At 31.2% G+C, this 23,565-nt stretch overlaps 2 protein-coding genes and 1 non-coding gene across 3 annotated transcripts; 2 read left to right on the forward strand and 1 right to left on the reverse strand.

The window, feature by feature from the left end:
• Positions 1 to 867: 867 nt before the first annotated feature.
• On the forward strand, positions 868 to 8,319 carry LOC137824454 (sister chromatid cohesion protein SCC4). Its single transcript, XM_068630103.1, has 13 exons — positions 868 to 1,321; positions 1,414 to 1,565; positions 3,075 to 3,216; positions 3,464 to 3,580; positions 3,715 to 4,216; positions 4,907 to 4,945; positions 5,047 to 5,168; positions 5,394 to 5,540; positions 5,765 to 5,854; positions 5,958 to 6,082; positions 6,670 to 6,875; positions 7,469 to 7,593; positions 7,751 to 8,319. The coding sequence occupies exons 1-13, from the start codon at positions 1,109 to 1,111 to the stop codon at positions 7,937 to 7,939; spliced, it is 2,169 nt and encodes a 722-aa protein (XP_068486204.1). The 5' UTR covers positions 868 to 1,108; the 3' UTR covers positions 7,940 to 8,319.
• A 6,139-nt stretch (positions 8,320 to 14,458) lies between these two features.
• Positions 14,459 to 14,531, reverse strand: TRNAF-GAA (transfer RNA phenylalanine (anticodon GAA)). Its single transcript has one exon. It is a non-coding gene; the product is annotated as a tRNA-Phe (tRNA).
• Positions 14,532 to 18,001: 3,470 nt separating this feature from the next.
• On the forward strand, positions 18,002 to 20,686 carry LOC137824355 (uncharacterized). The gene is made up of 7 exons (XM_068629984.1): positions 18,002 to 18,319; positions 18,412 to 18,612; positions 18,693 to 18,965; positions 19,049 to 19,151; positions 19,269 to 19,387; positions 19,526 to 19,621; positions 19,876 to 20,686. The coding sequence occupies exons 1-7, from the start codon at positions 18,143 to 18,145 to the stop codon at positions 20,410 to 20,412; spliced, it is 1,506 nt and encodes a 501-aa protein (XP_068486085.1). The 5' UTR covers positions 18,002 to 18,142; the 3' UTR covers positions 20,413 to 20,686.
• The last annotated feature ends 2,879 nt before the right edge of the window (positions 20,687 to 23,565 follow it).

Genomic DNA, 23,565 nt, shown 5'->3' on the forward strand with positions numbered 1-23,565 from the left:
ATTTTTCTAGAACACATTAAGAATTCATGAAATACATAGTTCTTTTTTTAAAAAAAAATAAGATTTTCGGAAAACATAAAACATATTCCAAAATAAGTTTTTTGGAATAGGATTTCTAAAATAAATTTTTTGGAAATGCGTTTTTCAAAATGAATTTCCAGAAAGTTTTTTTTAACAAGATTTTTTTCCATTGTTCTCCTTTTCTTCTTCTTCTACATCATACAACAGTGATGATGCAGAAGTGGCAGAGAGTAGTGGGGTGCAGTGAAGGAGAAGCAATCAAACAAGGAAATTAGGTCATTTCACCCATGGCTGCATCTTCCTGCACCTCTATATCTTCTTGTGCCACCCCATAAATTTTTTATATTCCAAAAATACTCTTTTCAATATTCTGTATTACATAATCCAAAAGTCTTTTTTTAGATTCAGAATTAGCTTCCAAATTAAGTAATCCAGAAGTCTTTTGTGATTAGCTTTCAAATTACATAATCCAAAAATATTTTCTATACATAAGATTAGCTTCTGAATATATAATTCGGAAGCCTTTTTTTTAGATGTGTTATTAGCTTCCAGATTACATAATCTGGAAGTTTTTTCTAAATATGAAATTGACTTCCGAATTATGTAATCCGAAATATATCCAGATTACATAATCCATAGGCTTATTATTTCAAATCCAAGGGGTGAAAAAAAGGATAAAATAGTATTTTCATATTTAGTATGGGGTGGTATAAGAGGTATGGAGGTGTAGGAAGAAAGAGTCTTCACCCATTAGTAGGGTTGCAGTTTAAAAAACAGGGGAGGGGTGCAGGAAGTAATTTCCAAGAAGGGCCTGTTAAGGCAAGACACCGAACGAAGAGCCGAACTGTTTCGTTTTTTGAAATTTGTTTCTTTTCTTTTTCTTTTCGTGGCTGACTTTTGACTTCACATCTAAGCATTAGCAAAGGTAGCAAGCGAAAAACAGGAAAAGCGAAACGCAAAAGCGGTAGTTGAAATTTTGGATGTGGAATTGTCGCGTTCAAATTGGAGGGAGCGGCGAAGGGAGAGAGAGAGAGAGAGGAAAAAAGGATTAGCATAACCGTCTAAGCAGGAGCAGAATCGCGTTCCGATGGAGGCGGTGGCAGAGGGTCTATGGGGGCTCGCGGAGTACCACGAGAAGAGAGGAGAAATTGGGAAAGCAGTGAAGTGCCTCGAAGCCATATGCCAAAGCGAAGTGTCGTTTTTCCCAATTGTTGAGGTCAAGACTCGTCTTCGCATTGCCACACTTCTCCTCCACCATTCTCACAACGTGAACCACGCCAAGTCCCACCTCGAACGTTCCGTTAGTCTTCTTCTTCTTCTTCTTCTTCTCGCTGCTAATAGTTTCCACTACAAATTCTTTGCTTATGGTTTTGTTTTGGTTCTTTTTTGCAGCAATTGCTTTTGAAGTCTATTCCGTCTTGCTTCGAAATAAAGTGCAGAGCGTATAGCTTGCTCAGCCAGTGTTACCATCTCGTCGGAGCTATTCCACCGCAGAAACAGGTCTTGCACAAGGGACTTGAGCTCACTGCATCTGTTGGATACGAGTATGTGTTCCCTTTCTGAGATCTTTCAGCATTTTAATTTTAGGTTTCGGTTTAGGTTATCTGAAACTAGTGGTTTGCGCTTTGGACTTTGGACTTTGGACTTTGGAGAATGAAACGTAGTTGTAGCTTCAATGTTTATTATTAGCTTGCTTGCTTCTGAAAGTCAATGGTTTTTATCACTGCACTTTATTGTCTGATGTTATGCTTCACAATTTGACGATGCCTATCTGTTGTTGCCATTGGATCTGTTTAGACAAACTTCTTCTAGGAGAGAAAAATAGGAAGAAAAAAAAGATGAAATGTGCTTTCTCCATAAACTAAAATTAGCTTTTATGGATATGTATAGTGATGTAGACTATGCTCGGTTTAAATTATGTTGGATTGCATAGGAATGGCAACAGGAAAGGTGCGGGTTTGATTATAACTGTCCCGAAATATAAACTCATCCCCGTCCCCCGAACCGGTATTTAATTTGTGTCTCTATTGGATAACAGTATATCCGAATCCATCCATATATTTATTAAATATTATTTTTACAAAAAATAAGAATCGTAATAAAAAAATCATATTTTGAAGAATTTAATGTGAAAGGACACATATTTTCTTTTTTTCAATGTTAAATAATAAGGAAAAAATTATAATTACATAAATTTCAAGAAAGAGAACCAAATGAACTAATAATGTTCTAGTAATTTAAAAGGAAGACAAGATATATAATATATATACCCATCTCCATTCCCGTATCCCATTTGAAAAGCTGGTTATTTCCCATACTCATACCTATGACCGATCAATTCGGATATTCTCATCAAGATTGAGTTTATTTGTCATCCCTAATATTGCATGTTCTTGGGTGGAAACTTTGTGACTTCAAGAAGTAAAAAAAAAAATGTAGTTGCAAGATCTCCTACCAAGGCAAAATTTCGAGCTATGGCACAAGGGGTGAATGAACTGTTATGGTTGAATTTTTTTTGGATGAAGTGGAATGTGAAGAACTTATGATTCTCTTTTGAGATAATAATAGGCAATTTGTATTGCTCACAATTCAGTCTATGATAATACCAAACACAGAGATAGACTGACACATCATCAAAGAAAAAATGGATAATGGTCTTATAACTGGTTCCTACATCCCATTAGGGCTTCAACTAGCATATTTGTTTCGGAGGGACATTTTACGAAGCGGTTTGATGATCTTAATGCAAGCTGCAAATGATAAATATTTATTTACCAGATTGAGGGGGAGTGTTGAGGAAATACTATTAATTATTGGGACTATTTATATATGGTAGGGATGGGATGAGTTATTATTAATTATCATATTTATTTCAATAATTGATTTCTAGAGTTGGTAGTCTCTTGTATAGTTGACATTAAGAATCCCAATCAGAATTTCTTCCCTATTTTAATCTCTTCCCTTTCCTTTTTCAAGTCTGACTAACACTGCTACTACAATTACTGTCGCAACTACTGCTAAGTATTCATAGTTTCTAGTTTATTTCCTTGAAGGATTTCAATGAAGTTGTGGTCTTGCAACTTCAATTCACAGCTTGCAAATGCTTTATCTATTGAAGGGGATTACCAGGGTTCAATCTCTGCCTTAGAGTGTGGATATGTCTGTGCTACTGAAGTATGCTTGCCGGAGTTGCAGGTATGTTGTCTTACGTGAAGAGACATGTTATTTGATTCCTTCTCTTCATTTGCCATCAATTCATTGGTGAATTTCTACCTCTAATCGATAGAACCTTCCCGAAGCTTGTTGTCTTTCACATCTATTGTGTGTGTCAACAAATAACTCTCTACTATGCTAAAATAAAGGCACTCCATTTGTTGCGAGTTTAATATAATATCGCCCATCAGCTCTGTCTGTAATTTCTTGTTTTATAACAATGGAGCAGATGTTTTTTGCCACTTCAATATTGCATGTCCGACTCATGCAATGGGATGATGATAATTTGGTTGAGCAAGCTGTTAATAAATGCAATGAGATTTGGGAGTCAATTGATCCAGATAAAGTGAGTGCAAATGTTCTTTAGCTTCTGACTTTTCTAGTTTTCTTTGTGTAGACACTGTGTGTTTTTAACTGAAATGTGATTCTTTTTACCTTTGCTCTAATTTATTTTCTCTCTTGCATCCTAACACTTCTCAGCGACGACAATGCCCTGGCTTACTATTTTATAACGAATTACTGCACATATTCTACCGATTGCGACTATGTGATTACAAGAATGCTGCACCCCATGTAGACAATCTGGATGCTGCAATGAAGTTTGATATGCAGCAAACACAGCACATACAGGAGCTAGTGAAGGAGCTTGATGTTCTAGATCAAAGTCTCTCCAGATCTGACCTTCACTACAGGGATAGGACAGCATTATCTAGAAAGCAAACAATGATTAAGGAGCAACTGAGTAGCATGACTGGGTTGAATTTAATTGGGCAGGAAACACTGCAACCAGTGTATTTTGGGAATGTCAGAAGAACCATTGGAGATAAGCTTCAGTTAGCACCTCCTCCCATTGATGGTGAATGGCTTCCTAAAAGTGCTGTTTATGCATTAGTTGATCTAATTGTTGTTGTATTTGGGCGCCCAAAAGGACTTTTTAAGGAATGTGCAAAACGCATACAGTCTGGGATGCATATAATACAAGGTTGTTCACCTGCTTTTTTAGTGAGTTTGTGTGTTTTTTCATCTTCATTTGGGTTTGTTCCAATTTATTGCTTTCCTGAAAGTACAACTGCTACTTATTTTAACTACAAAATAATGATTTCTCATGTGAAATCAATTTGTAGTTTGCTGTCCAAATAGCCCTGTGATAATTGTTGACGTTGTCTGATTTATGCCCTTTTACTTGCAGTTCCACCATCTTCCAGTCTTCAACTATTCTATATGACCAATTACAACCATAAAGTGTTTTTTTTTATAGTTTTCTTTGTTAGGCTTTAATGTGAAATGTATTAGGATGCGTCAACTGATTAGAAGCATTACTCTGTTAAATTATTTGTTCTGATTCCACGATTGATGAGTTAAGTTGTTTCTGTTACTCAAATGGATTTCCATGTTAGTCGCTGCTGTTATGGCCTGCTTTGGAGACTGAAGTTGTAGCCACTTTGGAATTATTTTCGTTATGAAAATAACATTTCTTCTGCTGTAATAGTGTCTCATATTGTAAATAATGTATTTTACAAATTTCTATTGTAATGATTATTAGTTGTCAAACATATTAGGTTTTATTTTGGGGTGATACTGAAGTATTTAGGTTTATATGTTAAAATGGGCATCATATTTAAAATCATTCAATTATATTTAGTTATTCATATTTTGAAGTTCTTCCCTGCAGATGAGTTAGTGAAGCTTGGAATTACGGATGGTGTTCGAGGTGAGATTTGTTATTCCTCCTAGCTTGTCCGCTTTAAGATGCTTATGCTTCCATGCAATCAAGAATTCCTAATGTAATTTTGTTGGACCTTTTTTTACCAGAAGTGGATTTACAACACTCTTCTATTTGGATGGCTGGTGTGTACTTAATGCTACTAGTTCAGTTTCTTGAAAACAAAGTGGCTATAGAGCTCACACGAGCAGAATTTGTTGAAGCACAGGAGGTTGGTTATCTTCCTATGATATATTTTGTCAGCACCAAGGATGAGAAGACATGATAGTTTGCATTTATTCCATACAATTTCAAAATCGCTATTAATAAATAATAATCCACCTTATTAGCTGTCTTGCTTCTGCTGATATTTTTCTTGTTCCTGTAGATTTATAAAGTAGCATTCCATTACATTCCGGAATTGATATAGTTAATTAATACCGCTTCAATTTTTCAGGCTTTGGTACAGATGAAAAATTGGTTCATGCGGTTTCCAACCATATTGCAGGCATGTGAATGCATCATTGAGATGCTTAGAGGTCAATATGCTCATTCAGTTGGCTGTTACAACGAAGCTGCTTTTCATTATATTGAAGCAGTGAAGGTATACATATATATGTATGCATATGACATCTCTATAATATAGATGCGATCTTTTAGTAGTGAACAAGATGTAGTCACTGCAGTTTTGATAATTTTGACACGTTTATGCTGATTTGGCATGCTAGATACATATTTATGTTTTTGTCTGTAGAGCTTGTTATAAATTGTTGGTGGGGTGGGGATAACTTCATGGTATCCAAGCAATGACTACATATTTCTGTGTAGCTTACAGACAGCAAATCAATGCAAGCTATGTGCCAAGTTTATGCAGCTGTCTCTTACATCTGCATCGGTGATGCTGAATCTTCTTCACAGGTGGAGAAATTCCTCTAACACAAATTAAATTGGTTCTACATATTTTTTTTAAGTAGTTTAATTCCAGGAGATTTTCTTTTATTGAATGATATTTTTTCCTCAGGCACTCGATTTGATCGGGCCAGTTTATGGAGTAATGGATTCTTTTGTTGGAGTTAGAGAAAAGACAGGTGTTCTTTTTGCTTATGGTCTTTTATTGATGAAGCAACAGGATCTACAAGAAGCAAGGTAAGTTTTTAGATAACTGGTGGAATAACCTGCACAGGTGTTGAGTCTACAATCTAGTGTTCTTTAATGTATTTGTCTGTTATTTTTTAATTTAAAATTTGTGTTAGTAGATGTGTATATGAAAATATCTCAACACCTTAGAACTTGTAGATTACAAAAAAAAATTAGCAATGGATAAATATTTAATTTAGCCTATTTTACTTAGGCATCCACATTGGAAAAATGCACTTTACCTGCATTTATTTTATTCATTATTATACTTTTCTTATTTAGTATATAAGATCCCCGGTTGAACCATTGACTAGATTACTTCATTGCGTCAGTTTTTAAAACATGGATACTGACAATGGAAAGAGTTACTGTGCGTTCTGTTGGGTTTCATTCATATAAGAAGACCAGTGCTACACCTTAGTTGGTGGATGTTTCTTTAAATTATTATGTCATGTAATGTAACAGATTTGACTATTAAATGGACCTTAAAATTAAGTAATCTCCAGAATGGAATCTCACTTGCAACTGATCTCTTACCTCCATCAACATATATAAATTCTAGTTCTTCCTTTGTCTAAGTTGCAAATTTGTTGCAGAAATCGTCTGGCAAGGGGATTGCAGCTCACACATACATATTTGGGGAACCTTCAACTTGTTTCACAGTATTTGACAATCCTTGGGAGTTTGGCCCTTGCATTACGTGACACCGTACAAGCCAGGGAGATATTGAGATCTTCTTTGACTTTAGCAAAGAAACTTTATGATATTCCTACTCAGATTTGGGTGCTATCTGTTTTGACTGGTACTTATCTATCTTATGTAAGACTACCTAGTTTGCGAATGCAACAAATCTATTATGACTTTAAGTGCTCCCTAGTTGCACACTTTGTAGATGAGTACTTAGATTGCCACCTGAGTGTCATGCCTTTCTTGCTTATCTATTGTGCTCATTTTTGGTTTGAACTTTTTGATGATAAACCTTGCGTAAGAGTGGCTGGTATGTAAGTGGGATGATATAATTTAAATTGTATGATTTCCGGCATGGTGTCTTGGCTTTATTCTGTATATTTAATTGGAGGTTGCAGGTTCAAATCCTAGAATAAGCTGTGCTCATCTTATCTTTCCCAAACCCATGCACTGGGTGCTCTCTCCCACTTTCTATTTATATATTTATCACTTTCTGTTTATATATTTATCGTATCATATCTCCCCCTCTCTCTCTATATATATGTATGTATATGTGTTTGTATATATATATTTGCTTGAAGATTATGCATGTATACTTATGGTTTCAGTTTTCACAATGGTCATCCTTAATTGTACGTAACTCAATGTTTCTTAATAGATTTATTCTATTTTAAAAAAATGTTTAAATATACTTCCTGGTTATTTCAGCCTTATATAAAGAATTAGGTGAAAGGGGAAACGAAATGGAGAATGTGGAGTATCAGACAAAAAAATCAGAAGATTTGCAGAGGAGACTTGCTGATGCACATGCATCCATTTATCATTTTGAAATAGTAAGTTCATATCGACAAAGAATCCGTATGCAGTTTGTCTTTTTTATTTACGTTATTTATTGTTTGTTTCACCACTTTGATCAACACATTGACAAAATAAGACTTCAAGTTCACCAATTAAACGATTTATTGTTTGTTTCACCACTTTGATCAACAGATTGACAAAATAAGACTTCAAGTTCACCAATTAAACGATTTGGACATCAAGCGTGCAATGGCAGGTCCACCTCTGGGAGTCAATCTTGATATTCCAGAATCTATTGGTCTGTCCGCAGCCGTGCCGGCTCCTTCATCGTCAAGGCTTGTTGATATTGACACCAGAAGACGTGGAAAACGGAGACTTTAGTGTGTTCCTTGTGCCGGCAAAACCATTATATTTTTTGTTAATTAGTCGCAAGCTATTGGTCCAAGGTCCAAGTGGGTTGAAGAGTTCAGCAGATAGGGTTTCCAGCAAGGTTTTTTTGATGCGCGTCACTGTAAAAGATTATGTACAGTTAATTAGAATGTTATTCATAAGTTATAGATGGAATAGATATTAGAAGTTACCAATTAACATTTAGAATAGGTGTTTATTTCTATTTTATTCTTTTGTATCCAAAGAGAGAAAAAAAAAGGTTGAATAGGTGTTTTAAGTCAGTATGTTTTCTTATTAGAAGATGTCATATGTAAATTAATTGCAATGGTTTTAGTGAAATATAATTTCATGTACACCACATTTAGATGAAATGTTTTGTTCTTTGTCAAAATTAATCATATCATTCATGGTTATGACTTATCTATTGTTTACAAAAAGAACTTCATTTTTTTCTTGGTCTTTTTGCTGTTCTTGTTCATGGGTATTCAGTACAGAATGTCAGAATCTTAAATGTGTGTATTTGATTGTTAGAATGTTGCAAAAATTGACTTCAGTTATCCACTCAGTCCTTCCAAATTATATGGTGACACTGCTTCTGACCTGCTATGCACTTTTGTGGGTTGTGGGAATACTACCTTGCTGTGGAGTATCGGTTGACAATATTCTGTTGTTAAAATGAAGTAATAATCATTATTGATAACAAAAACCAAGGTCACTGGACATCTGAATTATGAAAGTTGTCTCTTATAAAATGTTTAAAAAAGGGAGACTAAAAGTTACAGGGGATGTAACCCAATAAACTGAACACTGCAGTGAGATTATAAGATTGTGCAAGTTTTCAGAAATCAAAGTTGTCTATACAAAAATGTATGAATGTTATATGCATTCAATAAACAAAATTTTATATTGAGATCAATTAAATTATAATAAATAAGAACTTCGATCCAATTATTGATGACAGATTTAAAGAGAGTCCCGGATCATGATGATACTTTAACTTATGTTCATAAGAGTGCATAATAGTTGTTTAAAGTAATAATTTTTTTAGTTATTTATGCATTACTATATACTTCAGTATTAAACCTTAATTATACTTATTTTATGTAATTTATATGTTTAATTCATTTAAAAAAAGATTATTTAAAAGTTGACACTCAATTGTAAATTTTATAAATTACTAAGTGTCATACTGAATAGTCAACAATTTCTTTCATATTAAAAGTGAAATTATTTAAATCTATTAATTGCTAAGATTGCACCCTTTGACATCATCATGTGTCTAAAGTGCAGTTGATTAGTTGGAGGAACAATGCCTACAAAAGTCTGCAATAAAAAAAATTAGGTATGGTTAAACATTTTAATTCTCGTCCACTTACTTCCGCTTTATATAATATAATATGTAATTCGTGTAAGTTAAAGAATGGGTTTGGGTGAGATGACAAACAATCCACATAAAATTTATTTCTTTTTCTTCTCTGTGATGGAATTCATGGTTCTTATTGTCTAATTGCTCAAAAATTAATATATTAAAAAAAAGATACTTATAAATGTTTAAGAAATAACATACTCAATTTTTGGTTCAATCCAATTATTAGAGAACAAGCATGAAACATGCTTAAAGTGTTATAATTGAAAAACTAAAATATTATTGAGATTATATAAATAATAAAATTTGTTTAATTTTACATGTAAAATGAATTTATTTGATAATTTAAGTATCAATCATATTATATGTTTTTGCTAGTTATTTATAATTTATCTCTTGAATTTTTTAAAGTGAAAATATAAGGTTTTTTTTTTTATAATGATATTCGGACGAAGACATTTAAATAATAACATATATTTATCTTAATTCACTATTGAATATTTAAAGTTGTTGCAATATAAGAAAATTAAAATGTTTGAGTATATATTTTTTCAAATGCATGTATGAGATATATTACTAAAGGTCATTAAACATGTTTTGTATGTCAAGAAGACATTACATGTCAATTTTTGAAACATATACAAGGAATATAATATATCTTGGTTAGTGAAAATTTATTAAAAGTTATCATCCTGCAAGTTGAGAATTTTTTGAAATTTTTTAATGGACATGACAATGTGTTATTGATAATTAAATTTAGGAAAAGATAAATGGTAAAAGTGTTTTCAAAAAGTTTTGAGAAAAAATTAATTGAGATAAATATATGGGAAAAGAAGTTTGTATTTTATAATCTCTTATATTGACACAAGTTATAAGTCAGACATTGTATAAATGTAATGTATTTAGACAAAAATGTGTGATAACTTAATTGTTTGTTTGGATTTGACTGAAATGAAGATATGAGAGGAGTTGATATCAAAAGAAGTAAGTACAAACACATATTTTCCTTCAACATGTTACGATTTGTCCAATAAAGAGAAAATAAGTTGTTGTCAGTGTCTAAAGTGTGTGAAGGTACCACAACGATACTTTTCAAATGGTAATAACCTTATACTTATGTATGATTTTAAGTTAGTTGCTTAAAGTCTTATGATTGTCAATATTGATACAACAACTATAACATGTTGCTATTTGTTGGATCTTAGCCTAAAATGTTAGACATATATAACTTGTCTATGGTGATCTGTGTTTCGACAAGAAAAAGTCTTCACCAATGTTAGTGATAATGCATGTAGATTGTGTATAGAAGAAATATTTCATTGTTATTGTATATGATTATTTGTTCCATGATATGATGAGAGCAATTAATCTGAAGTGTTATTTTTAAGGTTCACAACATGAAAATATCTTTGTGCAATAACTATGTAAAATTGTTGTCTTGAGGACTAAAAAATATGCACTAAAATGTCTGAAATGTTAATTGAGAACATACCACTAAAACTAAAAGTTTTCCACATGAGAGTGTAGCAACAAAAACACCACGATTCAATTGTAATTTGATCAACCTAACCAACACCACTTAATTGATGTCACCTTTAACAATCTCATCCTCAGTAATTGTCTTATTGGGATTCTTGATGCCACTTACAATAATTTTCCCACCAACAAATGTTTCCTAGAGAATTGAACTCATGACATTGGCTCTGATACTGATTGTTAGATTAGCCACTTAATATTAGTCTAAAATTATAGCTTGTAGTCAGAATGCAATATTTTCTACTTAAGAGCGTAGAAACTCAAGAGCCCAATATCCTATTGTTGTTTGACTCACTAGACCTATGCAACATGTAACATAATAATTGATGTCACTTGGAACATGACAATGATAAATTTTATTCTTGATATTTGAGATTAGCCACATTTAACCAATCTCCAAGTTAATTTTTATTTTTGTCTTACTCACCCCATTATATAGATTACCAACCTCCGTCACTTTTAAGTTTGAGTAAAACATCTTTTTGATATCTACGTAGAACGAAGTTGAGTGGGAGAAGAGACATTTCAAACCTTGAAAAGCTAAGTGATGATTAAAATAAAGACTTGATTAATTAAAAGTATGAAAAGTCCATGAAGGTAAAAAAATCTCTGTTATTTTGTTAAGGTTTTAGAATAAATCTTTGAAATTTAATAAAGATTAAAAAAATCTTCTTTATTTTGCTGAGATTTTAGAATAAACCTTTACAATTTAACTAAGTTTAAAAAAACCTATGTTATTTTGTTGGGATTTTAAAATAAACCTTTGAAATTTAACGAAGGTTAAAAAATCCTCCATTATTTTCTCGAGGTTTTTGAATAACATTTGAAACTTAACAAAGGTTAAAAAAAACCTCCGTTAATTAAATCAATTCCTAGGATTATTTCAACCTCCGCTAAATAACTTTTGTTAATACCCTTTTTTCTTGTTGTGAATGTCTTTCTGCATATTATTCAAATGAAATAAAATATTTCAACATTTTTTTATCTCTATTGTTATTGCTAACTTCTTTTGCTTACAAATAAATTCTGAACATGGATCTAGTGACCACAATTATACTATCATTTCTCTAACATTAGACATATCTATGCTAGAACCATTTTAATTTAAAGTAAAACAACAACTATAAAAATAAAAATAATAACATTAATAAATATATAAATAAATAAATAAATAAAAGTACATAGATATGACTTGGACTCAAATACCTAATTATATACATTTTTTTGAGCAATTACATCTAGTTGTTTAATTCTTCATTGTCATTTTTCTCTATTACTCTTGGTTATAATATTACAAACTTAACACTAGTGCAAAAAAAAAAAACTTTCTATGACGGTTCTACAAGATATTTTATGACAATTCTGATGGCGATATAGATTCAGACGACATAAAAATTCTGCATTTTCTATATCGATTAAAAAAATATCATAATAAGTTGACTTACTAACTGTTGTTTATAAACCATGATAAAATGCGCACAGCTTTCTTGATATATTGGTTGATTTTTAACATCAAATTTCCCTCTATATTCTTACAACACTCAATTATAAATGTTATAGTGTTTATCTAGATTATTGTACACTCAATCGTAAAGCATGAAAACAAAATATTGGGTGCTAAAATTTAAAAATATTAACAAGACGCTTAAATAAAAATTAAAAAATACAATATATATAGTCGGCTAAGTATACTCTTTAAAATATTAATTTTAAAAAGTAAATGAATGAAGATTGGTTAAGTGTGACATTTTCGAGTCTAGGTTAATGAATTGTTTAGTCAATCATTTGTTCGATGTATATAACTATGCACATAGTTGATATTTTATTATAAAGTTTGCTTTTGACTAATTTTAAATGTTTATTCTTCGAAAGACGAGATATAGACATTTTAACAATATTATAAACTCAACAATTTATAATAAACAAAATAGTTTTAAATATTAAATTAATCTTAAACTTTGACCAATATTTCAATTTTCTGACTTAGCAAAAATAACATTTACAGGATAAAATATTACAACTCTCACAAAAATTAAAGAAAAATGAACACGCTTCTTGACCGATGTTTCTTCGGTCATTTCAACGAAAAAAGAGTACAGTACAATTAAATTTGACTTGGGTCAATGATGGTTCTTAGTATTTTATTGAATTAAAAAACGACTCAATATAAATATATACAAGACACTGTTAATTTATTTTAATAAAAAATGATATAAAATTAACGAATACAAAATCGTTTTTAAATAATTTAATAATAATAATAGTGGAACCAGCCTTCTGTCTACGAATTTTATGATTTGATTAGGAACATAGTTTCATTAAACATTTTTATAAGAAAAAACTTTTAAAAAATTGAGTGACCTTGATATTCCCAGGTTAATTTAAATCCCGTTATTATATTTAATAAGAGATTTAGTGATTATTCATCATGGATGTAATGATTATAATACTGTTGAGAATTTTAAAGAGAAATTTTAGACTTTGATTAAGGAAATGGTATAACTTATCTATCAAGTGTTTATAATTGTTAATAAAGAAGTAGTTAGTATTGAAAATTCTTCATCTACCTCATCCACTGAAAAATTGGTTTTAATTTTTCTAAAAACTTTAAATAACTTTATTAATGAAGTATAATACAATTTTTTTAAATAATCTCATTGTAACCGACATCTCTATATCTTCCTTCCAACCGCATATATCATTTTCAATCGCAATATTTTCATTCTTCTTCCGCCACAATCTTTGAGAGAACAGTTTCATAATTTGACATGTTTTAATTTACTTTATAAAATAAAATGCACACTTATCTGAGTGTTTGAGTCTTTTGTAATATTCACACTTATACGAGTGTTTGAGTCTCCTGTAGTTAAAAGTTTTTTCCATACAACATCGCAAAAATCCTATCAAGAAAATAACTATTGTTGCATTCGCAATGGGTTCAAACTGGACTATTATTGCAACCTAAAATAAATTGTGAACTCTTAAAATCAAAAGTTTATTGTATAGTGCAATTTTTTTTTTGTTTTGTACTCCATTTTTACATCTCATTGATTTTTTTTTCCTAGATTTTAGGACTTCCGGATTGTACAACCCAGTATAAAAAAAATAAGCAAATGAAAACACAACCACCACCAAGAAAAACACTACGTAACTTACCTACACCACCAATCACTACAAATAACCACCACTTAAAAAGAAGAAGAAAATATCACACTCTCTACTATAAAAGATATTGTTGAAAAAGTATAGAGATACCAGGAGAATTTATCATCATATTTACAGTATCATGTCATCCTTGGAAATCTTTAAAAAATCTATAAAATAAATAATATTATTATAAAACTAAAATCATTCCTTTTTGAGAGTAAAAAAAGTGATTTCAAAATTTTGAAAAACGTAACAGCTATAAAAATTCATTCATTTAAACGAATTAAATATATATTTGAATCTTAATTCTTCTTATATAATTCGAGCAAATTGATCGCATCCATCTATTTGACATTATTATAAGAGAAATCAAATAGGTAGTGTAAAAATTAAAATTCAATGGCATCTAAAATAATTGAGATCATAATATTTTTTCTATTGATAAAAATTAATTTAAAATTTGCGGTGAACGTGGATCGAACACGTGACCTTCAGATCTTCAGTCTGACGCTCTCCCAACTGAGCTATCCCCGCAATTTGTTATTAAATTTTAATAATTTTAAGTATTTTGAGTGTAATGTCAAAAATACGTTTGGTGCTTTTACTTCTCATACCTTTATGATTACTATCTGCAGTCCATGCTAACAGTTAAAAAATTAAAATACCATGCTCTGCCATCACACCACTATCATTACATTCACTACTTTATTTATCTTCTTTTTCCACTGTACTTATGTTCTTCACTGCACTTTTGAGATAAATAATAGAAGAAGGAGAAAGATAGAATAAAATGTTGGATTACTGGGATAATCAACATACATCTATACGTCAAGAATAATTTAAATACAATTTTTTTTAATGTACTAAAATGTCTATTATGATCTTAACCATATAGTAATATCATCTTTCTAACTCCGTACATTTAATAATACACTTTTCTGATTCTTTGTAGTGGTGTAATGCACTAATATATAAATATTATATAACTATGAAAAGTTCGTATTTTGCTCAACTTGTTTTAAATCTAGTTTGATATTAGTTTTATTATCCCAATTCCTTTTTTTTTATTGGCTTTGGATCTCTGTGTATAGTTCTTTTAGTAAGATTGAGAAACTTTATTTGATTTGTTGAAAGCTTCTTCTGGAGAACAGTAGTTTTTGCTCTTGGTATTGTGTAACTGAATACAAAAATTGAATTAATTAATCAAAGAAAAGCATATTCAAATTGACCAAAATATGCTGATAGAAAACAATACTTTAGACTGCTCTCCTTTCTTTATCTATCGGCTTGGATGAACTTGTCCCACTTTAACTTTGTGGTATTAATTAAGGATTATTTTTAAACCTTAATTAGCATTTAATTGATATAAAAGGGATAGTCTTAAGTATATTATGCTAAGTATTTGATAATTCAAATGAAAGGAACAAATTAATTTGTAATTTTTTTAACTAACATAGTTCTTGATATTTTAAGTAACATGCCACTCAAAGATAGGTTTCTTAGACGGTATGACATATGCAGTAAGAAACAAAGTTATGTGAAATAGGAAGATAAATAAATAATAGTTGAGTGTGGAGTATGGATTGGACACGTAGACGATTTGAATGAGAAATAAAACAAATAAATAGGTTACTACAAGAGCTAGATTGTATACAATTGAGTAAGGATGAGAATGATGAATGACAATGGAAGGTCTCATGAGACACATGCGTACATGGTAAAATCAACTTATAACAACCTTTTGAATGCTTAAGTGGAGATGAAAAGTCTTTATATATAAGTATTTTAGAAAGATTAAAGTCCTCTCATGTGCTCACTTATTGACATGAAGAGTGTTAAAGAACAAAAGAGAAACCAAATATATGTTAGCCACCCGAGGAATACTTCTTGATGACATATTGTATGTAATGTGTGGTCAAGAGGATGAATCTATTAGTCACTTATTAGTAATGTGAGGTTTAAAATTTGAATGTATATAGGTTGGATCATTTATTATTTTTTTTATCAGCAAAGAATGAAATTAAATTAAGAGGGATACAAAAGGGGTATCCCAACCCTTTTACATACACCAAACCACATTAAGAATCTCAAAGAATAAAGAGATGAACAAACACTCCAGATGTGCATAAGCTAGACATCCTATTCTAGCTAGCACCGTGTATTAGAATGTTATAAGCATTGCAAACTGCAGCTACAAAACCATCAAAATACACCAAAATATTGATTATCTCCACCACCTCATTGACATTCCTTCTACCCATTGCAGTGGCACGATTGTAGCACTTGTCACAGAATTAATCACTTCAATGCAGCATCTTCCATTCACTCCTTTTTTGTTGGATCATTCATGATTCAATTTATTTCATTTATTTTATGTTGATAATTTTTTTTCTCAGATTCAATTTAATTAAAAAATGAGTTTTCTTTAGATATTTTCATGACCATTTTTCTCATATTAATGTTCACTTATTTATTTTATTTTTGAATAAATTTATTTCTTCCAAACACATTGGAACAAACTAATGGTCAAGAAAATCCTATCTATTTTTAGTAAAATAAAGTAATGCAGATTAAAGTTGACGAGTTTTTTCTCTCTCTCTCTTTCACAATGATGCTGCTAATTTTATTCAATTGAAAACAATAAGTGCAGAAAGATGCACTGAACCACTATCAAGATCAACTAATGTAGATTATTGGTGTTTTCTTGTTTTTTTAGCCAAATCAGGTCAATTTGCGTCCGTCTCACTCACCAATGAATTATTAATTCGCATGAATTTTTTTATATCTCAAGCCTATTAAAAAAAGCAAACCAATGAAAAAAAAATTTAGCAAGGTGGATTAAAAGAATAAGTTGCCAAAGTTGATGGTTTGAAACAACGTGCATTGGTCTAACCCTTGACTTGGTATGTTTCATAATTTTTATTTCATATCGTATACTAAAATATGCATAGATTATATGAATGCTGATAATTATATATATATATATATATATATATATATATATATATATATAACCATTTACAAAGCTTCTTTGATTGGTGTATATATAGGTAAACGTGATTCAAGTCCATATTTAATTGGATTCTATTTCATTAATGCAGTTTTATTTCATTTCATTAATGCAGTTTTATTTTGAATTTAATTTAGTTGTTTTTTACTAAGTAATTGAGATATTTTTTAGGATTAAATTGCTATTTTTTGGGAGAGAAAATGACTAATGATGGTTCAACATGAAGATACACGTGTTTGAAGATTCCAATAGAAAATTTTCATTCTTTTCTTTTATGTTTTATTTTTTCTTACTGTTGGAGTATTTTTGTTTACAAATTATTATTTTCTCATTTTTTTATCATGTACCTATGAACACCTATGTTTTATGCTCTTTTTAATTAGCCAACCTTAAGTCCATACAAAGACACTTAAACTGTCTATTTATTTTTAATACATAATGACTTGTTACTTATTTAACTTTCCTTATTTTTAAAAAATATTATAGTTTCTAAAAATTAAAGAACAAGATATATAATAAATAAATAAGTAAATTTGAATATTAATCTTTTTTACATACCTCACCCGATCCTTAAAGTGCTTTGACACGAAGTGATTGATGACAGTAAAAGAGTATTTGGTCGATGTACGACAGGGTGAATACGAAGAACAATGTAACATCATTAAAAGTACAATCGAGTTGAATTGTGGGATAATTAAAGACAAATTGTAAGATTGTTAATTTATGCATACCTACCACTTCATGTGGCCACTTGCAAAATTTTTCTTTTGTTCTTTAATCACCTTCTTCACTCACACAGAAAGCTCCTTTTTTTGTAAGCAGAAGTTGCAGATAGATCTTCAAGTCAACCCATCTTAGATAATTCGTGGGCATCTTTACCAATGAACTATGAACTAATATATATATATATATATATATATATATATATATATATATGTTTATAAGTGCTTCATTTCTATACAACTTGCAACTCTTACTCATACTTCATTCAACCCAGCAAATAAAGCCACTTGCATCACGCGTTCCTATATAAGGTCACACTCTCCTTGGCATTTGAAACACACACCAACTATTCAACTATCTTGTTTAACTCTTCTTGCTCCATTTTGCTGAGCTTCATTCTTGTTTGCTAATAATGACGATGAGCAATGGAAATAATGGTGTGAGGGTTGAACGAAGGGCACTTGAAGCGCCCAAAAATTTGATGGAGGTAATCTTCATATTGGCAGAAGCGATAATGTTGCTCTGTTACACCGAGAGAAGGCACATCTTCAACTTGCCCAGAGCCATCGCTCACGCTGTGTTGGACAAGGTGGTTTCCTAGTTCTTATATCTATCCATTTATGTTGGGGTTCTTTAAAAAGTTTGTTCTTGTTCAAAGAGGTTTTGCTTGTGAATATGTAGGGTAAGAAAACAATTGGAAGTGAATGCTGTGAAAGAAGTGACTGTGTGGAAGTGAAAGGCCCCCAGATCTTGAAGGAGTTATATGAGTTGAAGAGAATGCTGACATGTGCCATGCTTTTCAGCAGCAAACGTTCTGTTGCGTTTCTATTTGCTGCGGGATTCGAGGAGGAGGATATCCTCTATAGGAAAAGAACATCTAGGGTACGTTAGTTAATTAGTATAAATTTTGTTGATGAATTTGTGTTTGGCCATTTGAACTGAAAATGAAGTTTGCATGTCAGATTCTGAAGCCTGCTTTCACGGTTATACGTGATAAAGAATCAAAGAGTTTGCTTGTGTTCATCCGTGGAACGCGTAGCATAAAAGACACTCTCACAGATGCACTCTGTGCTCCAGTCTCTTTCGATCACTTCATTTGCAGTGATCATGAGAGGCATAACATAGTTTCTGGACATGCACACCGTGGTATGGTTGCTGCAGCTGATTGGATTAGAAAACGCTGCATTCCTGTACTACTTGAAGCTCATCATCGATACCCCCACTTCAAAATCAAGGTACTTAATAATGTTACTTAACTTGTTTTATTAATTAAAACTATGCATTTTTTGTTTTTTATAATAATAATATTTCCATATAGATTGTTGGGCACTCCCTAGGTGGTGGAACTGCTGCACTATTGACTTATAAGCTTCGAGAAATTCAACAGTTGTCTTCAACAACTTGTGTCACATTTGGCCCAGGTATACATGTTCAGTGGAGTAACTAATTGACTAGGTTTTGTATCAGAATAAAATTATTACATGATGTTTAATATTAACCTGATGTTAATTGTTTCATAATTGTAATTTATTTTGCAGCTGCCTGTATGACGTTGGAGTTAGCTGAATTCGGGAAACCCTTTATCACTTCTATAATAAATGGTTCTGACATAGTGCCAACACTTTCAGCTTCTTCTGTTCATGATTTCATTGCTGAGGTAACAACCTACATATTTTTGCCAAATATTTATTTGTTTTGTTACAGGTTAATTTCTCATGATGATGTGCCTTAGAAAATGTTTCATTCTTTCCACTAGTAAGCTTTCATGATTAGGTATTGATACTATAATTTACAGGGTCGGATTAAGGATAAAAACATCCTAAGCGCAGTTGGAACTCACTTATCTTTTGCGAAAGCCATTGCAGAACATGCAGTAAACAGTTGCACCGAGGTAGCTTCAAGCTCTCTTCTTCATATTATATATTTGAGATTGAAATCTCAGAGCGTGTTCTATAAGTATCTAGTCTCCTATTAGTTATTCACTAGACACTAACAAGAGTTTACAATTAACTGATTCAATGATCTTAACAACTATAGTATCTGAGTGGCAAGTTTTTATAACTAAACATGTCTCCTTTTTGCATAGTTCATTATATACATCTATTAATTATCTTATACAATATTGATCTTTTTCTATGTTTGAAGGTTGTGAAGAAGCATAAACACTCGTTGTTACCGTGGTCTCAACGTGACACATTGTCAGATAACTTGGTTCAAGCTTCTGGATTATCTGAGACAAGTTTTGAACCTCTTTTAAGTGAAGAACACTTACTCATAGAATCTATTGATGATGATGATGAATATAATTCTTCAAGGGAAGGATCTGATAATGATGACTCAGATGACGACAATGAAGATGAAGACCAATTGTTGAATCCAGTGGGGAACCTTAAACAGGAAAATCACGCTAACATTTATGCTAGTGTTTGTCCGGTCACAACTTCAACTAGGCGACGTCTTTATCCACCAGGCAGGATCATGCATATGATCCCTTCACATATGTCTGAAAATTCGAACTCAAACCATAGTGATGCTGATGAAAAACATGTCTGCTTATTATATCAAACGCCTACAGAGCTGTATGGAAAACTCAGATTTTCAAGAGGCATGGTATTGGATCATCCCACAACCAAGTATCTGAAGAAGTTGCAACAATTAATCAATAAACTAGAGAAAGAGTAACTCAAATATCGTGGAGGATGGCCAATTAAAGAAAAGTAAATGAAAAAGTAATTGGTACTAATTTGCTTTTCTTGATTCTAATTCTCTAGTTTGTTTATTATGAGTATATATTAGAATTATGATTGTTGAATAGGTAACATGTTGTAAGAATTTTTTAGGAGTTTGTTATTCCTCAAGTCTTTAAATGTTAATTTCTGCTAAAGAATACGAGTTGTATTTGTTTCTTTAAGCTCTATTTATAGAGCCATCCAATAAAGTTTTCATGTTCCTCTAACATAATGGCCGAAGTTGATGTGTTGCCGCATTTAAAACTCGGTCTTTTAGTGAAAATCCTCATCCATTATTTTTCCCAAGCAAAAATTGGTTCCTGAAATATTTATATTTGGGGTATCTAATAGTGAGAATTTTTGGACAATATTGAAATTGTTCATGGTTAGTAAAAGTGTTAACATTCAATCTATTAGCTTCTATTGAAATATTTGTTTTATTTATTGAAAAAATACTTTAACAAACATAGATAAATACATATAATAGAGGTAAATAATTGTGGTTGAAAAAAACACATTAATGTTTAAATGATAAATGAATAAAAAAAATGTTTATAATTATGAAACCTATGATATTTTAGAAAAGTTCTGAAACTTATGATATTTTACGGAGATTTTGAAACTTATAATATTTCATAAAGGTTTTGAAACCCATGATATTTTAAGGAGTTTCTAAAACTTATGATATTTTATTGAGGTTTTGAACCCATGATATTTCACAGAGGTTCTAAAATCCATGGTAATCTAGAGAGATTTTAAACCCGTGATATTTTAGAGAAGTTTTGATAACTATAATATTTTACTAAAGTTTTGAAACATGAGATGCAGCAAATTATAGAAATGTTGAGTTCATAAATGTTATAAGAGAGGCTAACCATGATCTCTTAAGGGCAATGGAAAACCATGGAAGAAACATTTTCGTATGCGGTTATTCATCGCAAAGAGAATATATTCCAACTCATACATACTCTTTTTGGAAATAAAAATAACCTGTTGCACTGGTGGCACATTTAAGACCTTTCTCTGATCTGAATCAGAGACTCGGTGTTGTTATGCAAATATAAAGAAAAATTTAAAGGTTTAAGGTGCATTCATCTTCATTAGTTTTTCTAGTGTTTGATGTATGAAATACAATAATAGTCTATTAACATTGATGAAACGAGTGCAGACGCTGGATGAAGTTGTGCATCTCAAGTGTAGAAAAGTAGAAAATGATGAACTAAGAAACCTGTAACGATATTTATTGAAACTCACCATGAGCTGATTAAATATGGAGTGAAATGAGCAAAAGAAACCGTTGATACCTTTGCAATTGTGGGTGTTCTCATCATAACTGTAATGTTCGTTGCAGTCTTCACTGTCCCATGGGTTAACATCAAGACACTGGTGTGCCCATTTTTATAAATGAAAAGGAATTTAATATCTTTACTGTATTTGATATAATCTCTCTTCGCTTCTATCATTGCAGTATTGATATACCTCGACATTTAGACATCGTGTTATGCTAAAATAGAATTCCTAGGAAGATTGTCCACCAAGAAAATGTTACGCATTAGTTCTTTTTCTTATCTCCAATATCTATGATGATTGCCTTCTGTGCTGCATTTGTATAGTTTTACAAAAGTTAAGGGTATGTGGGAGCCACTTGGCAACCGTCGCTGAATTTGCAAGTGTTTTGTTTATTTTACTTCTATCATCACAAGTTAGACTTCTACTTTAGATTTTTCCAGTTTACAACATTAAATCCAATCAGCACTGTCTTGTTGACTTTCGACGGTCGTTGATGGAAGTTAATGTTATAAATGGAGAAAATAGGAGTTTAAGTGATGATGGTAGAAGTAAATAAAGCGACGGACTATAAAGTGGATCTGATACAACCTAGATTTTTGTTTAGAGTAATTATATATGGACAATCACATTTTTTTATAAACCACATTACAACTTTTAATATTATTATTTTAATACTTTTTCATATTATTTAATTACAAATTTATTTTTTATTATATATATTTATTTCTAAACCTATCACATCAGGGTTGTATACAACTCTTTGAGTTGTCACACTATCATTTTCCTTTTGTTTAATTATACAAAGTGGAACACAAGATGCAATCATCTTGGACACTAGAGACAAGGAAAGGAACCCAAGACCTAACATTTTCTTAGTGGCAATCTTTGTAGGAATTCTATTTTAACATCGTAATATCTAAATGTCGACGTATATCAATACTATCAACAATACAACTATTTGGTAAAGTGTTGACAAAATACAACTACCAACAATGGAAAATTCTCATCTAAAATCTTCATTGGGTTAAGATTTGTTCTCCTCTTGAGAATGGAGGTTTGAAGATTATTAACCTTCATCATGAAAATAACGCGTATCTTCTTAAGTTTGTTTGGAACTTTGCTTATAGCAACAAACCTTGGTCTTTTCTCTTGAAAGCCAGAGTTCTTAAATCAAAATATAAGCTTAGAATGATTTATAGATCCTCATCTATTTTGCCTGGAATTAAGCGGTTTTTTGACACTATTCTTGACCATACTTCTTGAACTGTTGGTACATGTACTTTTATTAGTTTCTGAAATGATAAATGGTGTTCTACTACTTTTTAAGCAAAATTGCAGGATTATCTAATGGTCTAGCATTCCAGATACAATCTCTCAGTTTTGGACTAGTTGTGATTGCAATATTATTCCTTTGTCTTTACAACAGATGTGTCATTTTTTTATTCATATCATAATTAGAGAGGAACATAATATTCCTAATTGGATTCAATATGAGTTTGGTCGTTTCACTCTTAAATCGGCTAGGACTTTTTCTTGGAACCAGGAGTTCCCTATGGTTGGGGTAAATTCATTTGGTCTTCATATATTCCGTCTTCCAAAACTCCAGTACTCTGGAAAAATTTTCATGGACGGCTTCTTACAAATCATCATATTGAGAATAAAGATTTGCATATATGTTTTATGTGTACACTGTCTGAAAAGCACGAAAAATCATTCAACATTTATTTTTTGAATGTTCTAATGCTTTGCATATTTGGAGTTGGGTTAAACAAATTTTTCTTACTTCTCATTTCTCTAGTAAGGATAATCTTCTTTC

This window comes from Phaseolus vulgaris, chromosome 8, assembly GCF_000499845.2.
Source record: "Phaseolus vulgaris cultivar G19833 chromosome 8, P. vulgaris v2.0, whole genome shotgun sequence".
NCBI classification, from domain to species: Eukaryota; Viridiplantae; Streptophyta; class Magnoliopsida; order Fabales; family Fabaceae; genus Phaseolus; species Phaseolus vulgaris.

Coding starts and splice junctions, on each gene's coding strand:
- LOC137824454 (XM_068630103.1), top strand. CDS start 1,109: ATGGAGGCGGTGGCAGAGGGTCTATGGGGGCTCGCGGAGTACCACGAG. Junction 6,083..6,669: donor CAGGATCTACAAGAAGCAAG/GTAAGTTTTTAG, acceptor AATTTGTTGCAG/AAATCGTCTGGCAAGGGGAT. Junction 6,876..7,468: donor GGTGCTATCTGTTTTGACTG/GTACTTATCTAT, acceptor TGGTTATTTCAG/CCTTATATAAAGAATTAGGT.
- LOC137824355 (XM_068629984.1), top strand. CDS start 18,143: ATGACGATGAGCAATGGAAATAATGGTGTGAGGGTTGAACGAAGGGCA. Junction 18,320..18,411: donor CTCACGCTGTGTTGGACAAG/GTGGTTTCCTAG, acceptor GTGAATATGTAG/GGTAAGAAAACAATTGGAAG. Junction 19,622..19,875: donor CAGTAAACAGTTGCACCGAG/GTAGCTTCAAGC, acceptor CTATGTTTGAAG/GTTGTGAAGAAGCATAAACA.